General features: G+C 54.4%; 12 protein-coding genes across 12 annotated transcripts; 3 read left to right on the top strand and 9 right to left on the bottom strand.

Moving 5' to 3' along the window:
• Positions 1 to 1,087: 1,087 nt before the first annotated feature.
• N656DRAFT_747535 (ribosomal protein S19e) lies at positions 1,088 to 2,088 on the top strand (the record flags this gene model as incomplete). The annotated part of the gene is made up of 5 exons (XM_064812942.1): positions 1,088 to 1,120; positions 1,331 to 1,346; positions 1,402 to 1,449; positions 1,516 to 1,821; positions 1,874 to 2,088. The coding sequence occupies 5 exons, from the start codon at positions 1,088 to 1,090 to the stop codon at positions 1,927 to 1,929; spliced, it is 459 nt and encodes a 152-aa protein (XP_064672524.1). The 3' UTR covers positions 1,930 to 2,088.
• Positions 2,089 to 3,299: 1,211 nt separating this feature from the next.
• N656DRAFT_795661 (uncharacterized protein) lies at positions 3,300 to 4,955 on the top strand (the record flags this gene model as incomplete). Its single annotated transcript, XM_064817442.1, has 4 exons — positions 3,300 to 3,485; positions 3,556 to 3,708; positions 3,794 to 4,168; positions 4,245 to 4,955. The coding sequence occupies 4 exons, from the start codon at positions 3,300 to 3,302 to the stop codon at positions 4,953 to 4,955; spliced, it is 1,425 nt and encodes a 474-aa protein (XP_064672523.1).
• A 727-nt stretch (positions 4,956 to 5,682) lies between these two features.
• On the bottom strand, positions 5,683 to 6,777 carry N656DRAFT_842770 (ZIP zinc/iron transport family; the record flags this gene model as incomplete). Its single annotated transcript, XM_064819059.1, has 1 exon — positions 5,683 to 6,777. One exon carries the CDS (start codon positions 6,775 to 6,777, stop codon positions 5,683 to 5,685), a length of 1,095 nt encoding a protein of 364 aa, XP_064672522.1.
• Positions 6,778 to 7,948: 1,171 nt separating this feature from the next.
• On the bottom strand, positions 7,949 to 9,374 carry N656DRAFT_704066 (uncharacterized protein; the record flags this gene model as incomplete). The annotated part of the gene is made up of 2 exons (XM_064811148.1): positions 7,949 to 9,213; positions 9,278 to 9,374. The coding sequence occupies 2 exons, from the start codon at positions 9,372 to 9,374 to the stop codon at positions 7,949 to 7,951; spliced, it is 1,362 nt and encodes a 453-aa protein (XP_064672521.1).
• Positions 9,375 to 9,944: 570 nt separating this feature from the next.
• Positions 9,945 to 10,606, bottom strand: N656DRAFT_787535 (Scytalone dehydratase; the record flags this gene model as incomplete). The annotated part of the gene is made up of 3 exons (XM_064816613.1): positions 9,945 to 10,328; positions 10,408 to 10,505; positions 10,567 to 10,606. 3 exons carry the CDS (start codon positions 10,604 to 10,606, stop codon positions 9,945 to 9,947), a joined length of 522 nt encoding a protein of 173 aa, XP_064672520.1.
• Positions 10,607 to 10,991: 385 nt separating this feature from the next.
• On the bottom strand, positions 10,992 to 12,565 carry N656DRAFT_473442 (uncharacterized protein). The gene is made up of 3 exons (XM_064809767.1): positions 12,382 to 12,565; positions 12,225 to 12,316; positions 10,992 to 12,140 (listed from the first exon to the last, which is right to left on the bottom strand). Exons 1-3 carry the CDS (start codon positions 12,451 to 12,453, stop codon positions 11,300 to 11,302), a joined length of 1,005 nt encoding a protein of 334 aa, XP_064672519.1. The 5' UTR covers positions 12,454 to 12,565; the 3' UTR covers positions 10,992 to 11,299.
• On the bottom strand, positions 12,408 to 14,613 carry N656DRAFT_474151 (FAD/NAD(P)-binding domain-containing protein). Its single transcript, XM_064809770.1, has 2 exons — positions 14,393 to 14,613; positions 12,408 to 14,325 (listed from the first exon to the last, which is right to left on the bottom strand). Exon 2 carries the CDS (start codon positions 14,284 to 14,286, stop codon positions 12,679 to 12,681), a length of 1,608 nt encoding a protein of 535 aa, XP_064672518.1. The 5' UTR covers positions 14,287 to 14,325; positions 14,393 to 14,613; the 3' UTR covers positions 12,408 to 12,678.
• A 2,746-nt stretch (positions 14,614 to 17,359) lies between these two features.
• On the top strand, positions 17,360 to 18,975 carry N656DRAFT_775982 (adenine nucleotide alpha hydrolases-like protein). The gene is made up of 3 exons (XM_064814552.1): positions 17,360 to 17,755; positions 17,874 to 18,366; positions 18,476 to 18,975. The coding sequence occupies exons 1-3, from the start codon at positions 17,574 to 17,576 to the stop codon at positions 18,650 to 18,652; spliced, it is 852 nt and encodes a 283-aa protein (XP_064672517.1). The 5' UTR covers positions 17,360 to 17,573; the 3' UTR covers positions 18,653 to 18,975.
• Positions 18,976 to 19,167: 192 nt separating this feature from the next.
• N656DRAFT_795654 (carbohydrate-binding module family 52 protein) lies at positions 19,168 to 19,984 on the bottom strand (the record flags this gene model as incomplete). The annotated part of the gene is made up of 2 exons (XM_064817441.1): positions 19,168 to 19,818; positions 19,886 to 19,984. The coding sequence occupies 2 exons, from the start codon at positions 19,982 to 19,984 to the stop codon at positions 19,168 to 19,170; spliced, it is 750 nt and encodes a 249-aa protein (XP_064672516.1).
• Positions 19,985 to 20,714: 730 nt separating this feature from the next.
• On the bottom strand, positions 20,715 to 22,308 carry N656DRAFT_795653 (aldehyde dehydrogenase; the record flags this gene model as incomplete). The annotated part of the gene is made up of 2 exons (XM_064817440.1): positions 20,715 to 21,728; positions 21,808 to 22,308. 2 exons carry the CDS (start codon positions 22,306 to 22,308, stop codon positions 20,715 to 20,717), a joined length of 1,515 nt encoding a protein of 504 aa, XP_064672515.1.
• Positions 22,309 to 22,365: 57 nt separating this feature from the next.
• Positions 22,366 to 25,129, bottom strand: N656DRAFT_775979 (uncharacterized protein). The gene is made up of 6 exons (XM_064814551.1): positions 24,637 to 25,129; positions 24,245 to 24,551; positions 23,679 to 24,188; positions 23,027 to 23,575; positions 22,544 to 22,967; positions 22,366 to 22,485 (listed from the first exon to the last, which is right to left on the bottom strand). Exons 1-5 carry the CDS (start codon positions 24,950 to 24,952, stop codon positions 22,817 to 22,819), a joined length of 1,833 nt encoding a protein of 610 aa, XP_064672514.1. The 5' UTR covers positions 24,953 to 25,129; the 3' UTR covers positions 22,366 to 22,485; positions 22,544 to 22,816.
• A 705-nt stretch (positions 25,130 to 25,834) lies between these two features.
• On the bottom strand, positions 25,835 to 26,863 carry N656DRAFT_795651 (uncharacterized protein; the record flags this gene model as incomplete). The annotated part of the gene is made up of 1 exon (XM_064817439.1): positions 25,835 to 26,863. The coding sequence occupies one exon, from the start codon at positions 26,861 to 26,863 to the stop codon at positions 25,835 to 25,837; it is 1,029 nt and encodes a 342-aa protein (XP_064672513.1).
• Positions 26,864 to 27,365: the final 502 nt, after the last annotated feature.

Here is a 27,365-nt window from a genome sequence, read left to right as displayed (position 1 = left end):
GTACACAGTAGGGGTTAGAAGACCACCCGTGTGTACTGTACAATGTAATTGCAGATCGATTTGCTCCGTCATGGGAAACGCGCGCGGGAAACTTTGTCGCACAGGGTTGCGCTGAAGGCTCACTGGTTACCATTGATGTCAAAGTCCCTGAAAGGGGGGCGCTTGTTGTTTGGCGAGCGGTTGAAGTGTGGTGCCCCTGTCGCATGAGCATGGGCTTTTGTTCGATGACAGCAGTGGGCGCAAAGACCGCAGCGGGAATGGTGAAACGGTGCCTGTCACAGACGGCGCCAAGTCTGGGGCATGCAGGTGTGCAATCCAATCTTCGGGCGGCACAGAACGGACGACATGGGGTTCATCGTCTCATGTAGGGAGATTTAGAGTTCAAACTCCTGTTGACAGGACTTCGGGCAGCAGTGTAAATCTCCGAACAGCGATCCGGAGATCATGAGTATCTCCCGCAAGTGTGGCTTGAAACACTTGGGTTGAGAAACGTTAAGCCATCTTTTGCTGTCAAGAGATGCGCCTGGAACCAGAGAATGTTAGGCTGGACTTTATGAATCGGAGTGCTGTTTGGGTTAGGGTATGTACGGAGTACTTCATAAACATAACATAACGGTTTTCAGAGTTCAGCGTCCAGACAAGCCAGCTTCGCACGAGAGAAGGAGAATGGTCTCCCAATTGATCTCAATCCCGATCCTGATGAAATGCATCACTTGCTTAACAGGTAGATTCGAGGAAGTGTACGTACCCTAGAAACCGAGCTACCACCATGCGATTCTCTCGTCGATCAGGACAAACAGGCCATGGAGGAGGGCCCACAGTCAATTGGTGATCACTGATCATGGAATGGGATTCTTCAAATGAAGTCGACCTTGCAGACTCAGGGTTAGGGTCGTAATCCGATAACAAGTGCCAGGGCCACAGCCCTAATTGATAAGGACAAACGCCAAGACTCTCTCCTCCACTCCAAGAATTTCCGGCGCCCTCAATTGAAGACCTGCGGCTTTGCTTGCACCGACAACCTCCGCCGTCACGAACGATCAACTTCTACCATCTCCGCCCAAATACCCCAATAAATACCGCCAAAATGCCCGGAGGTGTCGGTGTTCGTGATGTCGATGTAAGTGCATGCAGCTCTGTGTCCTGAATGGCCTCTGCGACCGAGACCCGAACACTCTTTCGCTGTCGAGTCGCTGCCATTTTCGCTGGCCGACCATGACGGACTGTTGGCCCTTGCAGCAACAAAGAAAGATGATGGGAGCAGGCGTGAGGGGGTCGAAAGATCTCTGAAGACGGAATCATGCTAATCAAGTTTGTTGCTGGGTGAAAGGCTCACAAGTTCGTCAGTAAGTTTTTTTCTTCTCCTCTGCAGTGCTCAGCAGTAAGCTAACCTAACGGCAGATGCCTACGCGGCTTTCCTGAAGCGCCAGGGCAAGCTCCCTGTACCCGGTTAGTTTCGCCGACCGCAAACCGTTGCTTCGATCGACCGAGTTTCTGACAGGATGCTCTGCATAGGTTGGGTCGACACCGTCAAGACCGGCCCTGCCAAGGAGATGCCTCCCCAGGACATTGACTGGTTCTACGTCCGTGCCGCTTCGGTTGCCCGCCACGTCTATCTCAGAAAGACCGTCGGTGTCGGCCGTCTCCGCAAGGTCCACGGCAGCGCCAAGAACCGCGGCACCCGCCCCTCCAAGCACGTCGATGCCAGCGGCAGCGTAGACCGCAAGATTATGCAGGCTCTCGAGAAGATCCAGGTTCTCGAGCAGGACGAGGAGAAGGGTGGCCGCCGTATTACCCAGCAGGGCCAGCGTGATCTTGACCGTAGGTAACCCCTCAGTTTTGTGGTACGGGCATCCTCTAACGCGAGAAACAGGGATTGCACAGACCGTTGCTGAGGCTGAGGATGAGGAGGAGGAGGAGGAGGAGTAAATTCGTCCTCATATGAGTTCGTCCTTCAAAGTTACTTTACACCCCGTCATTCTCTGCTTGACGAGAGAAGATGCCTGGGTGGAATGGGAGCCGAAAGGCACTGCGCGGCATGGGTCAGGTCTAGATTCCCGGTAGCATATGGTTTAGGCGTCATAAAAGGATTACTGGCTTGCTTGATCACATGAGCCTTGCCTGGTTTGCCTCCACAATTTACTTCGGACGACGATTGAATTGTGACTTACTGAATTTGATGCTCTGGCAGGTGCCATGCCACTTCTTCCAATCTCGAAAGTGCAAATGGCGGCTGTTCGGCTTCTGGCCTCTTCACCATTTCCCTTCTGCAAGCCTTCCCTTTGCGCCTCTCTCAAAATCGATCGCTGAAAACCCACACTCTCACCCTCCACTCCAGCGCTTTCTTGTCTCCCGCTTCTTATTGTACTTTTTCTTACCGTGGAATCTCTCTCGAAGACCTAGCCTGGTTGCTTGGAACCACTTCTCCCTCCTTGGTTTTCCAACCGAGCAAATCAAGCAACTTCCTCAAGGCTCTTTTTCTGCCGCCTTCTCCCTCCCCAAATCAGCAGTGACTGAAGAAACGTGTAACCATTTCGTTCATTTTCCTATCTCTTGACACGCTGTTTATTGTACTTCATTTACCTACTACCGCCGCTGTTTTTGCCTGTTCGTCCTCTCTGCTTCCTGGGTAGCTGCCTTTCGAAATCCAAATATGGAACTTCACGAAGGAGCCCGACGGCGACTCGGTCTTAGCCCGTTACACACGGCTATCCTGTCGGGCAAGACTCGCGAAGTTATAAAGATCCTCGACTCACCAGATGGCGAGGTGATGATGAATTCTAGGGATATCGATGGCTCGACTCCGTTGATGATGGCCGTCTTGACGGACCGCCTTGCAATTGCGAGGCTTCCTTTACAGAAAGGAGCTTCGATAAAAGCCAAAGACAGTCGAGGACACCTTGCCCTTCAGTATGCAAGAGCAAGCCTTTTCAAGCGAAAGCTAAAGGCTTATCGGCGCCTCGGCTTTCCCGCTGTTACTAAGCGCCAGAAAAGATATCGGCCATATAATCGCGAAGATTCTCAGATACCCTGTTGCTCGGGCATCCAGGTTCGTTTTTCCACCCCGCTAGCTCTGCTTGACCAGCATTGCCGCTTACAGGCTACTTGGAAAGTTTCTGATGCTGACCGGGTCTTGCATGAAGCCGAATTGGAGAACATGAGTTCTCCAAAGCCTTCATATACAAAGATCGGGGCGAGGTGGTCCTCCTCCGGCCCGTCGATGTTTTTAAAGTCGACAGGCAACAGCTAGAGCGTGCCACGACGGGCGTGATTTTCTCGCTCGCAAATCCTCGTGTAAAATGGCGGCCACAAGTGGTTGGAAGGATACCGGGAAGAGCAATAACTGGGTTTTAAACAACGACAAGTACACAAAACTTGTCATGGACGTTGCGAAGTTCCTGGACTTCAACTTGAAAGAGTCCTATCGGGACAAAAACGGGCAGGCGCTCCCCGAAGATGAGGGGCGGTTCCACGCTTGCCACGCGGTTCGTGATGGCCGGCCTCTCTATAGGGCCTTTCCCTGCAATCCTGTTGAGTCGCTAACCGGTCAGATAGGAGAAGAAATTGGCCCTTTATTGGGTCATCGCGGCTTTGAATGTGGTTCTCAAGACCACAGATGTCAGGCGCATGGAAGAATTGCGCGATGCCCAAGTTCATGGCATGCTCAAGAGGGCGATGATCGTTATGGATCACGGCCCCTGCGCCAATGTAAGTGTGTTCAATGATTTCTCTGTTCAAACTCGGCCTCAAAGTCACAAACTGAACGGCATGGCTGACATTGACCTGGAACTAGTGTTGGGACTTCCTTCAAACTATCAAATGTACGACCGGGCTGAAGATATACGTTACGACTCACCCGTTCGTCGTCAGGGGCAAGCGTGAGAGCGTCACCGGGTGTCGCAAATGCAATTGCGACAGGTGTGTCCGCCAGTTTCAGGCGGGCGAGGGCTTGAATTCAAGCCGGGCTCGGGATGGGGACGAACAAGGGGGTGGTTCTGTGGGTTGGGACTTCGACTCCGAGGACGGGGAATCCGATGCCCAAGTCAATATGGAAGACGTGAATGCTCTTAGTATCGAGGATGATGGAGATGATGTTGAAGTACGCCGGCCACAGAAAGAGCCCATCCAGTCCGCTTTCCAGCGGACGAACGCCATCGCCCCGTCAGATGTAAGTCTCGAATGTTTCCACCACTAACTCCATATCTGTTTCCCACCACACACGCTGACTGGCATTTTCTCAACAGTGGAAGGTGTTTCCATCCGCACCAGACCAGCCGCCCTGCGCGAAACCCAGAACCCGCGCCGTGGACCCGAAGTCATTCCAGGAATTCCTTGAGGAAGGCGGTGATCACCGCAGGCTCTCCAGTGCCTTTCTGTCACAACAACCAGATCGGTCGCCCTACGACCCTTCCTCTGGCACCACTCCAAGCAGCTCACAACTGCCCGACCCCATCTCGACCGTGGCGGGCAAATCAGGCTACTTTGCCTCGCCAGCACCTGAGCGGGACCATCGGGCAGGTAGATTCGAAGTGTCGATCCCGGAGCTCGACCGCCGTCGTCGCGCAGAGTTTGATAGTGTTTCGGAGATCTCCCGCGCGGAGTCGTATAGTCGCCGCAACCGGGACAGGGCTGAGAGCAGCAGGAGGAAACCGAAGAGTCAGAAGCCGAGCAATCGCGCAACAGTTCAGCAGTCACTAAGCGTTTTATACCTCAGACAGAGATTCACATACAACGGTAACAACAACAAGGATAACCGACTCTCTTCTCCGTCCGCGACAGCTCCGCCGCCGCCACCTGCAGCCACGTCGTCGACGATGAGGAAGAAGAGAGCTAAATGGGCCCAGAACCGGGCTAAGAAGTCGGGTTCGCACGTGGGGAGCAAAAGAGAGGCCCAGATGCGAGACAGGAGTGTGTTTGCGCGGGCCGTGGCATACCAACGTCGCGGTCAGAATTAGAGAGAACGAGAGGGCTCGTAGACTACCAAGCGAACCCCTGAACTGCATGCATGCACGAGAGATGCGGGCTGCCCTTTTTGTTTTTTTCCGCCACTCCAAAGGCGGCACTTCATATTTCTTTCCGTCGGTTCTCGAACCTTGCAGCGTGGAGTGATTAAGGAGCATTGAGATGCCATTTTCAGAGCAGGACCGGTTCTTGGAAGGAGCGGTGGTGGTTGGCTTGCTGGTTAAAGGGTCCTGGATTTCGCAGCTTACCGCCCTTTTGTGTTGAGATGGCTGGTCGTTTTGTTGGTAATGGCAGTGGTAATGGTAATGGTAATGAATCTTAGTGAAGCTGACTCCCGACCGGAAGGAGAGTAGGTCACATTTCACTTGCGAACATCCCGGCCTTAGGATCCCGCTTCTAGAGTACTGGTCTGTCTCGCGGTCTATTCTGTTTTCTGATACATATCTGGGATTGCCCTCTAACGGGTTGACCAAACGGATACAGAACCGAGGAGATAAGAGTACAATACCATTGACAATGTCTTGCGTCACCTGGGTATCAAACCGTCTACCCTTCCGTCATCAGTAAACAGCAGACTTCTACCCAGAACTTCCACCTAAGTAGGCTACCAAACCGTAAATGAAACCCCCTAGCCATCTCTAGACCCAGCTTCCAAAAAGGCCAGTGTTGAAATACGTCTATATGTATATATATATACAAGCGATTCTATCCTCACCAAGCTCACGCCCATTTCGCGAGGAGCGCCATCAAGCCAACACCCGTCGCCACGCAGGCGTACGCCGCAAGCTGCGTCGGCAGACCTGCTCTGCGCATTTCGGGACTAAACATGAACTCGTGAGCCACCAGCTCGACAAGACCCGTGTACATGAGGATGCCGCCGCTGATGGCATCAAAGACGCCATTGACCACCTTGCTCGTTGCCGCATCCAGCGAAAGAGTCTCGTTGGCGACAAGGCCCATTCCAATCGACAAGGGCGTGCTGATGGCGTAGAGCATGCCCAGAATGTAGGGCGTCCAGCCCCGCGCCCCCTTGGGCCAGGTTGCCATGGCTAGGCGAGCGCCCAGTCCGAAGCCTTCAAAGGTTTGGTGGAAGACCAAGACGACGAATAGGATAATGAAATTGTCTGTGACAGCGAGGGTGAGGCCAATGAAGATGGAGTGGAAGATGACGCCGAACTCAAGCACGAAGATGGCGGTGATCTGCGCGGCGTAGTTGGCATATCCGTCGCCTTCGACATGGTCCCGCTGGTGGCCCAGGTGGTCCGTTCCGTTTGGTGCGTAGCTGAACTCGTCGCCCAGAGGATGAATTCTTTCCTTGCCGGAGACATCGGCGCCAGAAGCCTCAACAGTGCCCATTCCGGCTGAAGGGGCCAAAGCACCATGGCTGTGCCCCTTAGGGGAGCCGAAGCCAAAGTCAAAGTGTGAGATGATAAGTTCGAGGAGAAACATGACCATGACGGTCATCAAGCCAATGGCCATTGCCCAGTCATAATCAGGGAGGATATCTCCGAGACATTCGTCGCGAAGATTGTCAGACGCCGGGGAGAGAAGGTGCATCCAAGCCGTAGCCAAGATCACACCGGTACCAAAGTACTTGGCCACGAACAAAGCTGCTTTCGGCATCCGAGTCCTAGACGTCCTCGCCAAGACAACGGGTAGGAGGGCGCCAAGTGCGGAACCGACCAGGATAATGAAGATGGAGCCAATCCGCAGACCCCAGTAGTCTGTGTTGGCTGTGGAAACCTCACAAGCCGGGGCAGCCCCAACTCCATCGCCTTCGTCCCGAACCCCTAGTTGCATTCTATGTAGCGACATGCTTGTTGGCATTTGACGGTGACACTTTGAGCTGTCTGATGCGGACTTGCGTTGACACGTGCGGACGGAAGTGTGTGTACACGGCTCTGCTGGAAGGAGGCAGAGCTCCGCTCAGAACCAAAACGCCGGGTCGCCGAGAAGGAGGGCACTAAAGAGAGCCAAGATCTCGCCGAGAAGCCAAAAGAGAGCCAAGTGTCTGCCGAGAAGCCAGTAAAGAGAGCCAAGATGTCGACGAGCGGCCAGGAATGAAAGCCAAGAGATCGCCGAGAGAACGGGAAGGAGAGCCAAGATCTGCGTCCCGTCGGGGTAATATAGGGCAGTGCACAAGACGCTCGCGTAAAGACTCCTGCATGTCACCCCCAACTGGCGTCAAGCCAGGTGGATCTGAGCAAAGGAATCTGCGGCGTGTAGCAGGGGAGTGGCGCTGACGAAATGCTCTCCTATCAGAGGCTATGAGAGCCGATTCCCGGATTTAGGCCGGGTGGGGATGCACCTTGATGGCCAGGCTTTTATGGCCTTACCCAAGAGGAAAGTTATATCAGCTCATAGAGCCAGATAAATGACTCAAAAGCATACTTAAGTCGAACGGAGCGCTCAGTCATCCAGGAAGACCAATACACTGCCCAGTAAAGCGGTACTGGTCGGATTTCGTGAAGTTTCTGAGGGCGTAAACCTCATAGGACCCGCCGTGGAGACAGCTAGCTGTAAGAAAAAATACGCGACGAGCAGTTGTGGGGTTGGGTCTCAGGGATGAGAACCTTGACGACTGCCGCAGTCCCCCTCAAGGACCAGGTCTTTCGCCAAGCGGCAGGTGCTAGCAACATCGGAGCCATGTTCAGGTTTCGATAGATTGTTCGGTTTATCCTGCGTCGACTTGTCGACCATGGCGAGCGATAACACTGGCAAAGAGCTTTGGGTGCCTAGTAGCCCGGTCATAATCATGCCTCGAATTGTACCGTGACGCTCATTGTTGAAAAGTTCGCAGTATCATCTCACCCTTTTGCCGCTGACATGATGGGTGATGCTTATCTCCCCACCGGGCTAGCGAATTGAACCATCGAGGTTCTCACTCCGTTCCGGGCCCCGCTCTGCATACCACCTCCTCCGAGATTTGATGGATTTGATGACGAGCACAGTTGCACCAATAATAAAACCTTGGGCTCAGATGCAATCACGAGGAATACTGTACTTCGAGACCCAGGCTTCGGAATGGTTCTCCTAACCTCCGTAGGTCGACACCGGTACCCAGGCTGAAGATGAGCGACTTAACGCGGCCTTCCCATAGGAGGCCGATCCTCAGGTTTTGGTCGAGCCGGGCCTTCAAGACGCCCAGATACTCTTCTTTGCTCCCGCCTTCCGCAGCATTCGTTCCAGCTTTGGCCCGCTCCGGCTCCGGTTCCGGGTCGTCCAATCGCCATTCCATCTTTGCCTGGAAACTTCTTTCCCTCCTTGTGGGAGGCGCGGGATCGGGCTCGTTTTGGCTGCTGGGATCGGCGCCGAGCAAGAAACCGGCCGGTCTCCGGTTGCTCCACAGTTCCATGCCCACCGCCCACTCGCTTTCGTAACTGTAAACGTTGAACTCCATCCTGGTTGCCAGGGAGCAGTAGTCTTGGGCTAGGACGGCATATGTGGCATTGATGTTCCCCATGAGGGGATTGATGGTCAAGGTTGCCGTCAGCGGAGTCCCTCGGTGTGCTGGGAGGGTCGCGAACCGGGCGCCGAGAGACATGCCGCCAGATTTGTTGAGTGTCCCGTAATACACCTCGCCGCCCGCACTAAAGCGGCCGTATATTCGTTCTTTCTCCACGGGCTGGCCGTTTCCATTGGCATCTGAGGACACAGCGCTAGTTGGCGGGCTCTTGGCCGACGAGGCAGCATCCCCACCAAAGTTGTACAGGCCGCGAACACCGAGGAGACCACCGTCAGTTGAAGCTAAACCTTCCACCCCGTACTTTCCCTTGTCATACTGCACGAGGCCCAATACGGTGCCGCCGTTTTTCAACGACTGCTCGCTAACAGCAGAGAGCTGGACCTGGAGAGAGGGGTTGAAGCGCCGAACCACTAGACCTTCGAGGAGCGACTGTGGTAGATACAGGCGGCCATACAGCAGAGTGTGTCCGTTTTGGCAGAGTGCGTGATGGACGCCAGCGGGAGCGTTGACTGGTGGGGTGTCTTCATCACCGACTTTGTCCACGGACTGTTCTCCCTCTATTGAACCAAGATCGTGTAGTCGCCGATAAGACCGCAGCAAGGCTGGTAGGGGTATACGATCGGATTGTGCGACGGTGCTTGTCAAAGGGATCGAACTATGTAGGTACGAGATGGAGCCATCGACGATGCCAATGCTGCCGAGCTGGTAGCTTGTCGCAAAGTTAGGCGTTGCAAGGGACGAAAGGGTCAGGCGGAGTCCCCGAGGGATGGGGAAGTCGATGAGCTCTGTCAGGTGCCTGTGTCAGAGGAGATGCATGAGATGGCAGGGGTTTAGGGGGGTAAAGCCTACCTCTGGCGGTGGCATTAAGCTCTTTGTAGGTGTTGTCCTCGTTCCAATCAGTCGCGCCGTAGAAGGCGTTTGTGATGTAGTGCATAAACTCTCGCATTGTTATTGGTATAGCCACCCGTAAGCCGCCAGTACCGGCGAGCTATGTTACCTCTGGAAAGTCATTGGAAATATCGCTTGTCTATGTGCAGTAGGTAGAGCATTGCGTGTCACAGTCGTTGCATCTCTCCCACGGTTGTGGATTGTGGATGCTGAAGAGTTGCGGGGGCCGGCGCAATACATACCACAGTATCCGTACGTCGAGTTACATAGCTCGTCCCCACCTAATGAGAGATTGGACCAATCACCTGCCTAACCCTCAGCTAGCGAGCCACCCATTTAACTTCAGCCCTACCTCACTGCTGAACACCTTGATCCATCACTCACCACAAACCCACTCGAGAACTCAGAAAACAGTCGGCACTTGTAACACAGTGCAAAATGGGCAATCAGAATAGCTCACTGGTTGATTTGATTATTTTTTTTCTCGGCACGATCATTTTCCTTGCTATTTTGTCCAATCTGCCTGACCGAACTTCATGACCCTCTTCCTCGTCGCTGTTTTTGCCAATGCTGAGGCATTCCGGGCATGAGAACCTGAGAAACGGGAGCCACAGAGACCATCACCGCTCTAGGCCGAATCGCCAAAATTATCGCGGCCGCTGGCAAAGACCTTGTCAAAGTCATACTCGGACCACCGGATGTTGGGGCAGAGGCCGGCAAACTTCCACACGCCGTCGACCTTTCTGTAGTAGTGCGTGTTGTGGCTGTGGGCGTGGCCCTTGACGGCAACAGTCTGCAGGCTTGAGTCTGTGTAGACCTGGTGCGGCACGCGCAGCTGGTGGTAGCCGACAATCTCCGTGTCCGACACCTTCTCCCACTTGCTGGCGCCACCAATGAAGTGCTGCGTGCGCAGCAGCGGATTGCCCAACACCGACTTGTCTGAGATCATGGCGATGAACTCCTCGGCCGGCATCGCCTCCCACAGCTTGTTGAGGAACGACCGGTAGTCGATCTGGAAGCATGTTCAAAAACCGCGGTCAGTTGGGCCTAGGATAGGGCACAGTTTCTTTCTTCCCCTTCTTTCAACGTACCCTCAGAGTGGGAGCAATGCACTTCCTCAGCCGGTCCCAGTCCTTCGAGTCATAGCTGTCCGCCCACTCAAACGCTGCCTCGGAGCAACCGAGGTATTCTGCTGCTTGTCAGTCAAACGTTCCATGCTCACTCGGGGCTTGTGCGGCTGGGCAACAGACCCTCGAAGGAGATTTGCTGCTTCTTCTGTGCGGTGGCCATGGTGTCAGGTGCAGTTGTCCGTTTCAACAAGAGCTTGAGCTTGGTTTTCCAAGACGCAAGATCAATGTGGGCAGTCATCGCAGCTTATTTACCCCCTCTAGTTCTTTTTCCGTCACAAGGAACCAGCCGCCGGCAGATTATGGTCAGAGCCGGATCTCGGAGGTTTGGTGGGGATGTGCGGCTCCGGACGCGGATTCAACGCCGTCGGAACCACGGCCTTCACCTCGGTTCCCATCAAGCGACCGAAGGGGCTGCTAAATCTCACTAATATGCTAGGCCACATCTTTGGGACACACCGCGTCCCTGATTTCGCCCGCAGCCACTACGAGGTGCACCCGGAACTCCAGTTGACGCAACACGACACTCCGACGGCTGAACTGGCCTGCGCATTGGGCATGGAGGGGCCAGATCTCATCATGCCCCGCTTCCCCTCTGGAGGCGCCCAGCGCCCCGGTTGAGATGCCGTCGGCTTGCTTCTCCGGTTCGGGACCGTCGGCTTCCACCCGCTTACAATTCCGTGCCGTTTCTTTGGGGTAGGTAACACCACATCCCATCACTTTATATGACCAAACACCCATCATTCTGCAGAGGTAGCCAGCCGTATGCCCGTGGAGCCATCTGCACATCGAGGGAATATGGCGAACCAGCAACGCCCGACGACGCCCAACGAACAAAGGTCATACCATCATGACATTAGGTCTCTCCATCCGCGATTGGCAGCCGGAGCTGGTCCCTCAAACTACTCCACTCGCTGCAGCCGCTATCACAATCGCTAACACTCTCGTCGTGTTTCAAGAAGACCGCATCATCGACGTCGGCATCTTCCACCGTTCCCCTCACGATAGAGTCCAGTCTCCTTAGCCAACTCCTTGTCATCCGGGCGCTGACCATTGGATACTTGAGCTCCGAATAAACCATGGCCTTTTTCACAAAGCCCTTTCCCTCTCCTTTCCATACCTGGACAGTTTCCTTCCCATGCCTCTTCTTCTCAGTCCTGCCCCTGGCGGGAGCCGTTGGCGGTGACGGCATGTCAAGCTTGCATCCCCACCGCCTGGCGGTCTCGCGTACCTGGTCCCAGACCTGTTCTCTTGCGGCCTGCCTGCTCACGCCCTGCTTCAAGAGCCGGTCGTAGTCGGTGTGCACGTGCCGGATGTGTGCGCCAACGGCAAGCCTGGCCCGGTCGCGCAGCAGCGCCACGGTCCCCATCCGCCGGCCGACCTGCCGGCTGTGCTTTTTGAGCGAGCGCCGCGCGATCTGCGCGACCTCGTCCCGCGGCGCCGCCGGGCAGAGCGCGAGGATGGCGTCGCGAAAGGCGTCCGTCATGGCCTCGTCTCGCTTCTGAACTGCGGCTGCCCGCTGCGTGGCGGTCGCCAGGTGTTCCGCCATGACGGCCGTGTGGATTGCTGCCGGGCAGCGCAGGCCCATGCGCCGGTTCTTGTCGTCGACCACGACGTATAATGTTTTGCCTGCCTGGTGGGTCTGTTGGCGGCAATGCTTGGTGATTAATGTTGCCTTTGGCCACGAAGCGGTAGCCCTTGGGCATAGGCTCGTCAGCGTGGACGGTGGGTTCGTGCATGGTGGTTTGCGTCTTTGCCATTGTTGAACTCCGTAACCTTACCTAGGTAGGTACCGAATTTTCGAGCTGTGTGTGGTGTCTTTAGTCGGATGGGGGTCCTGTGTCCGCTGCCTTTGAGACGTGGTAATGCGGTTCTTTCCCGGTTGTGGTGTCAGTCAAGCCATAAAGGGGTTCCTTCAGCCACAGTAGCTGAACAGACCGCCTTTGTTACGACTGTGGTCCGAGACTGATGGGTATGCTCGACGCTTGAAGAGCGGATCGTAAGTTGCATTGCCGAATTCCTCTTTGTTGTCGCTCATGCTGCTGAGATATCGTAATTCATACACCATGTCCGTCCTCAGTTCGCCTTAGGCTGCCGGAGAACTTGGATGTTTCGAACGTGGTGCGCAACCCCTGGCTCTTTGTATACAACGCTTAGTTGGGTACCTACTGCAAGTATAGCAGCAATAGTATTGTCTACGACTAGCTTCGGTCTATGCGCAATAAGCATATCCTATCAGCTCTCTGATTCAAGATTTTTGCCCACAACGGTTGGTCCTAGTAGCGAGCCCCTGACTCCTAGCAACTTAGCTTTCAGCTCCCCGTATTCCCGTCTCCATTCCTCCGAGTGTGGCTGCATTGGATCCGTTATCTCCTCTCCGGTTTCCAAACCACACCTATTCACCCAGTCGACCAGCTCCTGCACGTAGGTGATCTCATGGCCGGGCGCCCACAAAGAATGAAAGGCCCGCCCGAGCCCCTTCTCTTGCACACGCTTCTCGTATTCCCTCCGCATTTCCTCCCGAATCGGCAGCCTCGTCCTGCCGGCAAAGACCCGAGCAACGGCCTGGGCTTGAAAATCAAAAAGGGAGAATGTTGCGACGTGGTAGGGTACCCCAACGAACGCCAGCGTCGGATCATTGATATAGAAGATATCCCGGTGCAGGTTATGCGCCATATCGCCGTCAGATGTAACGATCAGCTCCTCGCCCGCCTCGGTAATGGCTGCCGTGTCGGAATGTAGCTGCGAAAGGAATGGATATGACGTGATGTAGCCCGTTGCCAACACAACATAGTCAATATCATCCAATACTCGACCGTCCTTCAGAATAACCGAGCCAGCAACGGGCTCCTCTTCTTCAAGCCCATCGTGACCGTTGCCATGGGAAGGCTCTTTTCGGAGAGCAAACCGCTCGACTTCGGCCACCCTGACAGCACTCGGTGGCAGGAGTGTTTCTGAAAGATCAAACTGGCCTCCGCGCACGCTCTGGTATGTCTTTTTGGCGACCCCGTCGAGCTCACGGCAGATATCCAGCGCAGACACACCGCCACCAATGACTAGGACGTTCCGGTGACGGTACATCTCGGGGGTTCTATACCGTTTCGAATGGGTAACTCGGTCAGGGTAGGCGGCTTTCCAGTCCTTCAGCCCTTCAATGTCCGGGACCCGCGGCATATTGTAGTGGCCCGAAGCAACCACCAAGAGGTCGAACTGGGCGACCTTCTCAACTAATCGGGCACCCGTCCCCAGCTTTTCCAACGTAACCGACCGTATCTCCCACTTTAAGCCATCCATTGTTTTCCTGGCTTCATCGACACGGGTGTGATACAAAGTCACGGCGTCCACGCCGAATTTCTTTGATAACCCCTGGATATACTGCTCAACCAGTCTTTGGCTGACATGGGCTTCCGTTCCTTTTGGCCATGAGTCCAGAGAGCTGGCCATTACACTTGTAGGGACATTGTTCTTTAGGCCGGCGTAACAGGGTCCAGGAGGCGCGAACTCTACCTCGCGAATGGGAACGCCTTCACTGCCTCCAATGTTTACTCCGCCGTGGGCATTGCCAAGATGGTTCGGAGTTTCGGTCGCACATGCAAACTCGCCGCGCTCCGAGACGCGGTAGTCACCTCGAGAAGGGGTCGTGTTGGGGTATGGAACGTCGTCAGAGACACGTTCATCGTAGTGCCAGACTCCACCAGCAACGCCTGAGCGTTCGTAGACAGTCACACGCAGTCCCTGTTTCAACAAATGCGCGGCGACGCAGATCCCGCTGATACCGGTACCGATAACGGCCACCGTCTTGTCAAGCCCAAAGGGTCGATGTTGGTGTCCGAAGGGAGGCATGTCCAAAACCTCCAAAACCGCCAGTACTAGTAGTAAATACTAGGTATGTGAGGTAATACTATTAGGTATCAACTAAGGTAAAAGTCGCTTATTGAAGAGTACCTACTGTACCTATTACTAAATATCTGAGATCGACGCCGTGTACTTCGAGTGTTGTCGAGCCCAGTCACCTCCGTAAGGGTCTTCACTCCAGTTCAAAGAACGGTTCAGTCAAAAGCACGGCGGTGGGCTTCCTGAATGTGGCGATCTCGCCAGGCCACACCAAGAGTGAGGAGTCAGTGTTAACTTTAGAAAGATAACATGAAGTTCATTGAGGTATCAACCTAAGGTACCTACCTGGGTAGGTAGGTTAATACTACCTATATAAGGTAGACGAGATAAGCCTGGCCACCACTCAAAGCACACAATTCACGTTACTAGAAGGTTATGAATGAGACAGGCCATGTGACCACACGGGGTTGGAGATACAATACCAGACACGACTATTACCCTGCTCCCTCGAGTGCTGATGACTTGAGCATGAAGAGTGTCTCGGGTGTCTCCAGCCGGGCTCATTGCTACTCTGCAGGGGAGGTATGTGGTTTCGCAATCCCCGATGCATATTTGATCATCGATAACCGCATTCCCACCCGCCTCGTTGAGGCACCTCCAAATAGTCGGCAGACTCCGAGGACGGTCTGTCTCTCCAGCTTTGATATGCAAAGACGACTTCAGTAGTGGTACAGGCTAAGCTGCGGTCGGTCAACCTGATAACGCTAGCGACTTTTGGGGCAGTTGCTACGTAACATTCATTCACGTTTGCCTGAATGAGGGCGAAGAGGGCCGAACGTCGTACTTGCCTGGTCGAACTCGTCAGTCTCATTTAAGGCTTGTTGAGGAGCGAACTCAGAACGAACGGTGGGCACATGTGCGTTGGTAAGCAGCCAGCTGTGAGTCCGGCTTCCAGTCTGGCCAGCTCTGCCTCCAAGATGTCACAGGCTGATGGCGAGATGTATCCTAGTGTCGTGATGTCGGTGTGTGCCGTGTCAAAGGTCTTCCCGATTGTTCCAGCTACCCCAGCGGACCCGAAAAGGTTACAACAGACTGTCGGAGATTGTGCCCTGCTTTCAGTTATGGACGAAGCTACCACATTGGGATTCACTCACTTGTATTCTTCTTGTAGGCTTTGATGGAATTCTGAGTCAGCTCTTTCCTGCGATCCTCGTAGGCCCTGTATTCGCGTTGGATCTGCATGCCTTGAAATTTCTTCTGACCCTCCTCGTCGATGGTCATCTGCCTCCTCCACATGCACTGATTCTAGTTATCCGGATGTGCCACCCTGACGGCTTTATGCACACAAGGATTGGAGGACAGCTCAAAAGTCTTGGTCTGGCCAAACTTACGCAGTGGGCTGAATATGACGGATCATTTGACGTGCAACATGAGGATGATCCTGCGCCCGACACCAAAGTGAAAGCTGAGGCTGTGATCCGTTTGAAAGAGTCTTTTATGAGATGGTTCAACAAATTCCAGAAGGATCTGGCCAGCTATAAGCACGATCTTGCAGAGGAGAGGAGCAAGAGGGCACGCATTGGAGGAGAACATGGAGAACTTCAAGAAGGATATTGCTGAGTTGACTACGAAACTCAACGATACTCCTACCAAGGCGACGGGACACGGAAGCGTAAAGCGGCTGCTCAACCGTCCGGAGCACGTACCAAGCGTACAACCAGGAACATTAATGTTTTCGATATTAGGCGCGGGGACTGTTATTGCTGCGGAGTGAAGGGATGGCTGTTCTTTTAAGAAAGACAAACGCACCGAGCAGGAAAGAGGCAGATAGAGGGGCAGAGGGCTGTTGTTGTGGTATTAAGCGTACAACCAGGAAGCCAAGCGAGAGTCGAGGACGGCCCTGATTGGGAGGAGGGTCAGGATGATTGATTGGCATTATGGAGTGCTCAAGTGAGGTATGACAGGTAGATAGGTAGGTACCTGAGCAGAAGCTGCTGCTTCCGATTAGAATCGAACTGGATGCGTTGGGAAAGAGCTAAGCTGCCATGTTACTACCTAACACGCTCGACCTCTTCTTCATGGCCTCACTGCCCGGTTGGGGGGTGAAAGTAGGAAAGAGGAACTGACGTATATACCTGCGTACCTACGCACCTATGTGTTCCTGAAGCTTCCACAGTGGATATTGACGACAGTCCATGACAACACGAAAAGAAACTTCTTCCCATTAAGACACGGCGCTCCTCGGGTTCTTCATTCTGACACCGGTTAAGAAAGCATCTTGATATACCGGCATTATAGGTACTGCCTCGGCGCCTCGACTGTCGACAAGACACCGTTACCTACTAGTAATAGTAGTAATGTATATCTCACATACCTACCTTAGCAACACAAACAAGTTCATTGTATGGTCGCCGACAAGAGCGGTGACAAAGCCAGGCTACCTAGTAAGTACCTAACTCGGCTATAAGATGATATAATCCAGATCTGCTATGGGTGAACCAGGAGCGGAGATCTTTCTACCCGCCGGCTCCGTCTCTGACGGCACCCCAGTTGCTCAGCCTTCGGCCAAGGCTCTGGACTACGTCCGAGTCGCCAACCGGAGGAGGAATGCTAAAAGCCGTGGAAACTAGGCCACGTCCGACTCGGGATGAAATTGTTAACTTTGGCTGTCGTTGTGCGAGAGAAAGCCCCATCCGGTCGAGGTAATTGCATCTTAGGCACATACGAAGCATTATACACTTGTCGAGTTCGTCTCTCCTTTCGCGAATATTAGGTGCCTAATTGATGAAGCCGGCCAACAACCGCTCTGGTGGGAACCGGGGGATTTATCCGTGGCGATTCATAGATTAAGAAGGAGAGCTGAAGTGATGAGTTTAGGGCAGGTCCGATGCGGCTAATAGTGGATCCAGTTCAAAGGGAATCTGGGCAATGTGGGCACTGGGCAGGGCATCCGCCGCGACTCCACAGCTGCGAGCGGCCTCCGGGGCCCTCGGGCCAACTTCGGATTTGCTCTTCAGCTCCACTGTAACGTTAAATTGATGCCCTGGTTGACCCGCCTGCCCCGCCCCCACCGCAGCGCTGCCGCCTTCTGCTGACAAGTTGCACATGACGATGCTCCGCTGAACGGGAACCCCCGTGGCCGCCTGCTAGTTTTTCCTCGTCGATCGATAATAATAATGCTCAGTCATTCTTGCTCGCAGATGGGATTGGAAATGATACATGATTCGGTTCGTCGGCAGCACAACGATGCTCGAATCAACGGCGTCTCTCCAAAACCAGCAGATGCTTCGACACAAATGCCCACGCCCACACCCGCAGCATCATCGATGCGACGCACGCTCCCAGACATCTGCTTCGAGATTCGGAACAAGATTGATGCTTTTCTCTGCGAGGAGACCGATGACGATGTCTTGCGCAAGGTGCAGAACCAGGTCAGGGTGTCGATCGACGTGATCGGGGAGGCGCTGCGCCGCTATGGGTAGGTGCTGCGTCACTCTTTGCATGGCCGAGGTGAGGGCGGGGCCGACGACGACGGGGGGCTGACGGTCCGACGATTTGAGCTGACTTTTTATGTCTTCGGGGTTCACTCCTCAAAGGCTCGAACATGTTTCACTCTCATATAATGGCGGCAAGGACTGTCTGGTCCTCCTGGTCCTCATCATGGCTTGCCTGCCAGCGTGGGCTTCTTCGTCTCGCCCCTCGCCCCCCGATTTCGATGTCACGACCATGAGCACGCCGCCGCAAGCACCAACCTCCGAATCCGCAGTTTCGTCGAACGCCGCTCCCACCACCCGACCGCTTCAGGCGATATACATTGTCTCTCCCCATCCATTTGCCGAGGTGGAAGACTTCGTGTGCTCGTCCGCGGAGCAATACCATCTCGACCTCAAACGCTACGCGTTGCCTATGCGACCTGCTCTCGAGGCGTATCTGAAGGATAGGCCGGCCGTCAAGGCAATATTCCTGGGAACAAGGCGGACAGATCCCCACGGTGAGTTTCTGTCGCATTTCAATCCGACAGACGAAGGCTGGCCGCAGTTCATGCGCGTCCACCCCGTGATTGACTGGCATTACGTTGAAATATGGGCGGTGAGTCTATCTGCTTTGTTCCGCTTCTTGGCTGCCGAAGCTCAATGGAGCCCAATAGGCGCAGTCCTTGGCTGTAGGTCGAACGAGCACGGTACTAACTTACAGACAGTTCATTCGACATCTTGGCATACCGTTTTGCGAGCTGTACAATCGAGGTTTCACGTCTCTTGGCGGCGTGACTGACACTCGCCCGAACCCGGCACTGGCAGTTAGAGGAGAGGCATCAAAGTTCCGCCCGGCGTACGAGCTCAGGGATGACGATGAAGAGCGCCTAGGGCGGGATTAGAAGGAGGTGGCCGTACAGGTTCTGAGTCAGGGGTGCCAGACTTGGAGGAATCGGCAAAGTCCTTACTGCTTGGATCGCTTTACGGTTTGTATAAAGTGTTCCGTTGACAAACAAATAAGGGCATCGGGACAGAGTTGGCCCGCCAAGTTGTCAGCGGAAGACTCAAACACTGGGTTACGGAAGGGGGCTGTCCCCGGACGCATGCAATTTACTTTGTAGAGCATAGAACATGATAGATGGCGCCTTGAGTTGGCCAGGTCTAGCACCGAATCTCGAGTTTCTTTTGAGCCTACCACCCGATCATGCTTGGCCGTGTTGGGAGATTACTAGTAAGAGGTCAGGGATAAATGATCTGCATGAACTATTCTCTATCACCACCGTTAAGTATTGATTACCAGTGAGTTGTACCGTACTACACGATGTCGTCTTCAGTCATGATGCATCAACATGCCCTGCCGACTCATGCCTCACCAACTCGCCTCCGCCTGTTCATGTCCAAGCAAAGGAATCTCCTTTTATGTATACTGCCACGCGCCGACTGTGCCGGCGGGCAAGGGGTTGACCTTCAGGTTGACGGGGGTACACGCGCCCAGGCGATCGGCATTGGTCTCGTTCTTGGCCACAAGATTCCACGCACCACTGCCACCGCCGCCACCAGCAGCAGTAGGTGGGCAGGCAACCCAGCCCCAGCCGTTCCCGTTGAGGTTGACGAAGCCGCCGCCCTGGTAAGCAGCAAAACCCGTCACCGTGCTTCCCGAGGGGATGTGGGCCGAGTGGGCCTGCGTGTAGCCCACGTTCCAGTTGGGGTCCAGGTAGACCAGCTGGCCGCCGGGGACCATGACATCCATGGCGGCGCGCCCTTCCGAAGCGACGATGGCCGTGATGTTGCCCGGCGGGCAAGCGTCGCCCACCTGTTCGGGGCAGTAGCTGCTGGTTTGGCCACCGAGCGTCCAGCGTTGGCCACCGGCCGTGACAGGCTTGCCGTCGAGGGTGGGCAGTGCCGGGTTGGATACGGTCAAGGTGAAAGGCGTGTCGACGGGCGGGAGGAGCGTCAGGACGCTGTTGGCGCACGTGTACATGAACTTGCTGTAGCACGCGCCCGCGCAATAGGATAATCCTTCGCCGGCGACAACGGGGCAGAGGAACTGGCCGTTCCAGCAGACGTACTGCACGCGAGATTTCCAGGTTAGCATATGCCTGACGCTATCTGTGGGTGGCTATCATGAGACTCACCTGTGCCGGGTCGTACTGTGATTGGCCGCATGTTTCCAAGGCCAGGGCACGGTTTCCAAGCCCAAGAAGGGCGGCTGCAACCAGAGTCAGGCGTGCCATAGTGAAGATGTGGTAGTGAGTTAGGTGGTTGGAGAGGAGGCAGTTGAGGCTGGCGAGAGTGTCTTTGGATGCTGATACTCAAGACTTCCAAGGTCGAGGGCTACGATGGGATTCCAGGGTCATTATATACAGTAAGTCGTTGTACGGCTTTGTTCCTGCATACAATATCGGATCAGCCCTTCTACAATGTTGCAACCAGCATATGCGGCCGGGACTGATGCCCAAGCAAGAATTCCTTACACGGATTCTCGTATAACTACACGGGTGCCATCACGAGAAATCGCATTGCAGAGTGAGATTCGCCAGCCACAGAGGTCGGTGACCGCCTGACATACGCTGACGGCATCGATTATTGCTAAGGTAAGGCACGGTAAGCACTACACCTTCGTGAATTGCCTGGTTCCAATGCTACTTCACCTGTTCCTGGATCCGTATGATTTTGCCGGGGATATTTGCTGGTTTTCTGGCAGTGATCGGCTGCCGGGCCCAGCCATCAATGCTACCTGACCTGCTCTGGGACCTCGTATTCCCACCTGGTGGGATATCCGGTTGGCTAAAACAAGTACATCGTAAAATCGAATAGGCGCCGTGTTTGGCACCCCTCTTATGCACCAGCCCGTGCTTGCTTACTGAGAAGTTGCCACTGCCGAGAGGATCCAGTCGTTTGGTGGCTGGAGCCCGAGTCTTCAAGCCATGACAACCGAATATCCTATGCCCGTTCAGAATGTCCTCAAAACGGAAACTTCAAGCCTGGCTTGGCCAGTGTGACAATTTTGCGCTCAGTAAACTCCTCCACACCAGCCATGCCGCCAAAACGACCATATCCACTGCTACCGCCGGTGCCGCCGTTTGGAAGCGTGGACTCAACGTATATGGTCGGGCCGTTGATGTGACACGCGCCTGCCCTCACCCGCCTTGTAATGTCCATCGCCCTCATGACATCTCTTGACCAGACGCTGGCGCAGAGCGAGAACTCGCTGTCGTTTGCCGACGCAATCGCCTCTTCGTCCGTCTCAAACTCGGACAGAACCATGACCGGGCCGAACGATTCCTTGTGCGCAAGGTCCATTTCGGGGCTGACATTCTCGAGAATGTGAGGCGCAATGATGGTTTGGTTGGGGCCTGTAATCTTGAGGTCTCCCGCCAGCATTTTGGCGCCGCCGTCTACGGCGCTGCGGATCATGGCCATGACCCGCGCGGCAGACGCCGGCGTGAAGAGCCCGGAAATGGAGACCCCAGTCTCTTCCAGGTGGTTGCCAGACTTCAGACTTGCCGTCCGGCGGACTAGTTTCTCCTTGAATTCCCCGGCGATCGATTTATGCAGCAGCACACGTTCAGTAGACATGCAAACCTGCCCAGCGTAGGCGTAAGCGCCAAACACCACCGCCTCAACCGCATCGTCAATGTTGGCATCGTCCAGTACGATGACGGGCGCTTTGCCCCCCAATTCCAAGACGCACCGCTTCAAGCAGGTGGCGGCCCACCCGGCAATGATTTTGCCCACCCGGTCGCTGCCCGTGAAGTTTATGCGGAGGATCTTTGGGTGCTTAACCGCAAACTCGGTCACCTCGGGAGCGCGCTCTGGGGATGAGGGGAGAAAATTAAGGCAGCCCGGTGGCAGGCCTGCCGCGCTCAAGGCCCGTACAACGAGGAATTGGCTCTTGGGGCTCATCTCGGACGGCTTCAAAACCACTGTGTTCCCGCAGATGAGCGGGCAAGCTACTGCCCTTGCCGTCAAATTCACCTGTTTGCCTCATTATCAGTACCCGTGTCAACGCAGGCTTCGTGTAGGTAGATGGGTAGGAGGGGCGGCCTAGACGAACAGGTGCGTTCCAGGGGGCTATAGCAAATATTACGCCAACAGCCTGCCTCTCTACAAGGATGGTCGTCCCGGGCCGATCCGCTGGCACAATTTCGCCCTTGATGTGCGTAACCAGCCCTGCCACCTCCCTAAAAAGCGCGGCAGTGGCGAGAATGTTGACCTTGACCCAGTGCTCGGTGGCCGACACTTCGTTGGAGAGAAGCAATGGTGCATCTTCCTCCATGTATGACTCCAATATCTCAGCAGCCCTGAGGAAGATACGTCGTCTGGTTGAAGGCGGCGTTCTGGACCATCCTTGGTATGCCGCATCGGCGTTGTCGACGGCGGTTGCGTAGTCGTCAACGGAGGCCGAAGCGCAGTTGTACATGATACTGCCAGTCATTGGATTCTTGACCGGAAAAGTGGCCCCATCAGAAGCAGCCTGGTGTTTCCCGTCAATGTATAGCAGTTGTTGCTGGGCTAGAGCGCCACCATGGCTTTCATCCTTCCGGCTGCCGTTCATCGTGACCCGACTCTGGTCGTTTTTTCCTCCAAGTTTGCCACCGCCGGATATATGAGTTAATACGTGACCTGAGATATATGAGATCAGTCCTTCTCCAAAGGCGCAAACGGACAAAATCTGGTGAAATTTGAGGGCAGGTCAAACACGGATGATGTGAATCTGAATTTCAATCGCGCCCTGTATGTCCCCGGTTGTTAGTACTTATAGGTCAGTAGGTCGAATCCGGAGACCACACTTGACCCTGGTCCCACCACACTTCTCCACCCATGCGGCAAGATGTATTTCCTCAGGAAAAGAATAAGTGCCGGAAGTACGTTCCGGAGGTAGAAAATGCGGAGAACTCGGCAGTTCGGACGAACACTGATGTACCTTCAAAAGACTCTGACAGCGTGTTAAGTAGTGCCAAAACTCACTGCCTGATATGGAGTAGTAGGAAAGCCATAAAGTCGTGCCGTAGTAAATGTTTGACAGTCACGTCGAAGCGCCCACCAAGTCAGCGGCCGATCCTTCAACGGCGCTTTCTATCACTTCTTCTCGAGCGCCGCTTCCTCTCGCGTGATATTCTTTGGCGCTGAAGCATCCTCTTCCAATAATCGTAGATGGCTTCATTGAACACGATGAGGACGGTTGCTACAACAGTCGGAATCGCGATTTTCCAGCTTTCAGGGGTCAGTGTGCGACTCGAAGCAGAAAGGGGGCGCCGGTTCTTGACACATACAACAACTGAACGTCTTCATAAATGGCGTTAAACGGCTCAAAGTTTTGGCCAAAGTACCCCGTGATGAAGGTCAAGGGAAGGAAGATGATGGTTGCCGCCGTGAGCTGCTGCATGGACTTGTTCTGGTAAGCCGAGATGGTGTTGAAAATCAGATCAATCAGGTTATCGGCCGAGCTTTTGATCTGATTCAACGTCTCCGTGATCAAAACGGAATGGTCCAGAACATCGCCGAGATACGTGTAGGTCAGTCGGGTAATGATGGGTTCGTGATTGGGATCCAACAGTTTCGCCATCGCAGCGTCATGTGCCAGGTCAATCTCGTGGTCGCGCAGCGTGTTGATGAGGGTTGTGATGGGGCTGATGAACGCCAGCATCTTGTTGATCTCAGTAATCAGAACGTAAAGCTCCCTGGTGTGATTGAGGTTGGGGCTCGTAAGGACGTCCAGCTCAAGATCCCCAATTACATCGCCATAGCAACCGGCGACAGGAATCGCCAAATCAATAATGGCATCGATGATGGCCTGGCCAACCATGGATGCGTCACAGGATCTGGTCGGCAGATAAGTTGTTAGCAAAATGAAGGCTTATGCGGGACTCGCCAGAGCCTGCAGACGTCTCATCCAAGGCGCGCCACGGCCGCGGGCAAACTCACTGCCGGATGACGGTATCGCTTGTCTGGAGACGTCGAACAATGGGTGCCTCTACGTCTCGACCTGACAACTCGAAGAAGCTAATGATGACGTTATCATTGGTGATGAACATAGAGACCTGCTCGCAGGCCACTGCGAGGTTCCTTGAGGCAAGGGCGGAGTGCTTCTCCATGAACTGCGCCCGCACGTCGTTTGGCGGTGCATGATAGCGCTGCAAAGTACGGAGTTGACCGATATCCGGAGCATCGGAAAATCCAGTGGGCTGTGATTTGAGGTACCCGCCAAGTTCGGCCGAATCGGATGCTTTGCTAGGACCCAAATCACTGTCGTCTCCATTGCGAAATGCTCTCCTTAGCTTCCTGAGGAGTCTCCTGGGGAATCTCGTACCTCGCCTGCTCGAACCGCTTGCCCGACTTGCGCCATCCTCGTCCGAGTCTGAGGCGTCGCTGTCAGATTGGTCTATATGGACCAATTTTTGGAGCGTCAACACGATGAAGGCGTGCGTTGGATACCTGGAATGCTCTGTCAGAGGCTGTCTCGTGCTCAAGAAAACGCGTCGTGTGCAAACCATTCGGCCTTAGTTCTGTTTCTCGTGTTCATGATATCCTCAATGGCCAGTTTATGCAGGTTTTTGTGGCGCCCCAGGGTCTGAATAACATCCCAGCTGAGGCCGTTGACATTGATCCAGCGGCATTTCGCCCAGGAGGGTTTCGGCTGGTTCAGAAACGGTGTAAGCGACTCGTTATCAAGTCTCTGCAGGGAGAGCTGATCGTCAGAGAAGTCGACGACGGTGATATCGCAGGGAGCGCTCAGTGTTGGCATAGAGGCATGCCCTCCATCAGGTTTACTGGGGTCCACGCCTGGTTCAGAGCCAGCTGCAGGTCCACGTTGACAAGGTCAGCAGTGCAGCACTACACCATGATTGAGGAGCAAAGCATGGTCACGCCCAGATAGACATACGATGCCAACCAGGTCGCGGCTCGAAATCTTGAAAGTCATCCACGGGTCTGAAGGTTCCAACCCGCGCTGTGCGGCGTCGAATGATGGGACTGATTGTCGCTCCGGTTTCAGAGCGGCCGAGAGGGAACTTGGCGGGGTCTGATAGCGAACCTCGCGGCGCGGCGCCGGCGAGATTGGCGTCAATGCTGGGCGCATAGTGCACGTGTGTGGTCGTGTCTTTGGGCACCGTCGCCGTCGCCGTCGCCGTCGCGAAGTCGTGCGCGCTCGACGCCGCTCCACCTTCACTAACCGCCCCGGATGGGGATGAATCAGACATCGAGATGAGCGGGCAACTTGGGTGATCTGCGCGATTCGGCGCAACTGGTGGCGGCACGATATATGCCGGATTTTGTTCCCAAGGACGAGCCGAAATGCGGTAACTATTCAGAGTCTTGATGGAGCAAGGGTGAACGGCGCGCTAAGCACGCGGGAGGATTCAGGAAGGAACCCTACACGAGAGTTGGGTGTGGGGGTTACATTGCTTGCACCCCCCACCTGGAACACTCTGTCGGATGTATGTACGAAGTAACTGCCAATCATATTTAGGTGTTGGGTCGATCAGCCCAGATTAGACTTCTGAAACCTCCGATAAGAGGAAGAAGCCACGGATAAGAGAACGACTACGAAGTACAAGCAGTAACCGTTACACCTCACCAGACAGGATGTTGTGATCCAGTGTAAGTCTCGAAAAATAAGTGGTTTGTCGGGGACCCTACTAACTTGGGTGCTTTACGTAGTACATAATTGTGTATCAAACCTTAGGACAACTATCAGCTCAATTTTTCTTGAATACTCTTGGCCAAAGACGTCTGCATGTCTGCCTGGGCCAATGGTCATGAGAAGAAAAATCAGAGCCTGTAAAAGAGAAAACAAACAGATAAAAGAAAAGACACAAGAAGAAAGGAGAGGAAAGGGATGAAAAGGGAATAAAGAGAGGAAGGAATAGAGAAAACAAGAACGAAAAAGGAAGGAGAAAAAGAAGAAAGAGAGAAAGAGACACTTTAAGATCCATGATTGCAAGTAGACACCGATCCCTCCATCCCCATCTTTACAGTGTGAGGTGACATTGGGACAGCGAAGGAGAGTGGATTAAGCAGGATATGGAGCACACTAGCACTTACGGGCATGTCCCATCACCTCAAGATCTGAGCTGTCCTTGTTAGGCAAATATGAATCGGAACGTCAGGCCTTTTACCGCCGTATCGTTGTCCAGCATCCTAATCTCGCAGCGCACAACCTCGTATTGGTCCGTCTCATAACACCGAAGAGCATCCTCTTGCTCGCTCGAGAGGACCAAGAACGCATATCCCTCGACTGTGGACCTCTCGGTGGCATCCACTAGAGCCAGGTACTTCCCGCCCCACACCAGTAAGGCGCCTCCTGTGATCCTCGCAGGGCGATATATAGGAGGCTTCGCGTCATCGTCCAGGGAGAGAACCCGCCTAAGAACATCAGGATTGACCAGTGTCCCATAAAAGAAATACCAGACCGGGTATTCGTCTTGGGCGGGGGACGGCGGTGCCGAGTCGGAAACGAGCCGGTGCTGTGGCAGCGTGGTGTCACGCCCGATCGTCGGGAAATGGGAAGCAGACGATAGTGCCTTGTCAGCCTTGCTGTACCGAACAAAGGTCGCTTGGAATGGTGAATTGGTTGAGCTAAGCCATTTCTCAATGCTGTGCTTCATAATCGCGTCGACGATGCAGAAGTTTGCGGGGGATCCCGAATCATCGGTGCCAGCAATCAGCCTAAGCTCTGAAAAGCCAGTGTCCCCGTCTGAAAGACAAGGTATTGCCTTGATCGAGTCAATGCTATGCAGAGGGCCCTCCATCTTGAGGAGGTACCTGTTCGATACGGCTCTGGCTTGATGGACAAGACGGGGGAGGTCTTGCCGGGTGAGTCGAGTCCGAGTCTGCTGCGAGACAAAGAGTTGGCACGCATGCTCGTAGGCCTCCCTGTCGTATCCTTGGGCCTCTTTTTCGACGTGTACCAAGTCCCAGTGGGTGTCGGAAACAGGGTTTCGGCAAATGTCCCGCCTGTGGCTTTCGATCTTTGCTGCGGCTTCAGAGTACGAGTAACCGAAGAGCTCCTGCCACCTCCGGATGGTTTTCTCGTCGGCTTCTTGGGACTCTGGATCGTGGGCGGCCGCAAATTGCGCCATCGACTCGAGTTCAACCATCAATTCCCACATGTCTGTCAAGCTGGACTGCATGTGCAGATCGGGCTAAAGTGGTGATGATTGATGAACGAGGAATTAGATTCCGAATCGAAGGCGGCGTGAGCGACGATGGCTGCGCCGCATCATGATAGCCCCCTTTATCTCTCCATCCTATGTAGGGTTCTTGAACACCGCGAGTTGCAGAGCATCCAGCCGCAGTGACTCATCTCCATCTCGAGCTTCCACGGAGAATGATCGAGGGTGAACGGTTGGGGATTCCAGCGGTTTCAGAAATCATAGGTACAGTACCGATGATGGTCGTGACTACCGATTGTGAGTCAGGGGCTGTTGAACGTTTCCCTCAATCAACGCCCTCAATCAACGCGCCGAATTGCTCACTCAGCGAGATCGCTCCTGGAAAGTTAGCACGAATGCCTATTGGCCACAGCTTCGCACAAAATCGGGGTGATGCGTTGACATGTATATTGCCATGTAAGTCATCACAATTTACTAGGCAGCTGGGCGGTGCAGCTAG

The sequence above is a fragment of the Canariomyces notabilis genome (assembly GCF_033297395.1).
Source record: "Canariomyces notabilis strain CBS 508.74 unplaced genomic scaffold N656scaffold_4, whole genome shotgun sequence".
NCBI classification, from domain to species: Eukaryota; Fungi; Ascomycota; class Sordariomycetes; order Sordariales; family Chaetomiaceae; genus Canariomyces; species Canariomyces notabilis.
The sequence above is the reverse complement of the archived record's forward strand: the minus strand, read 5'-3'. Positions and strand labels throughout refer to the sequence as shown.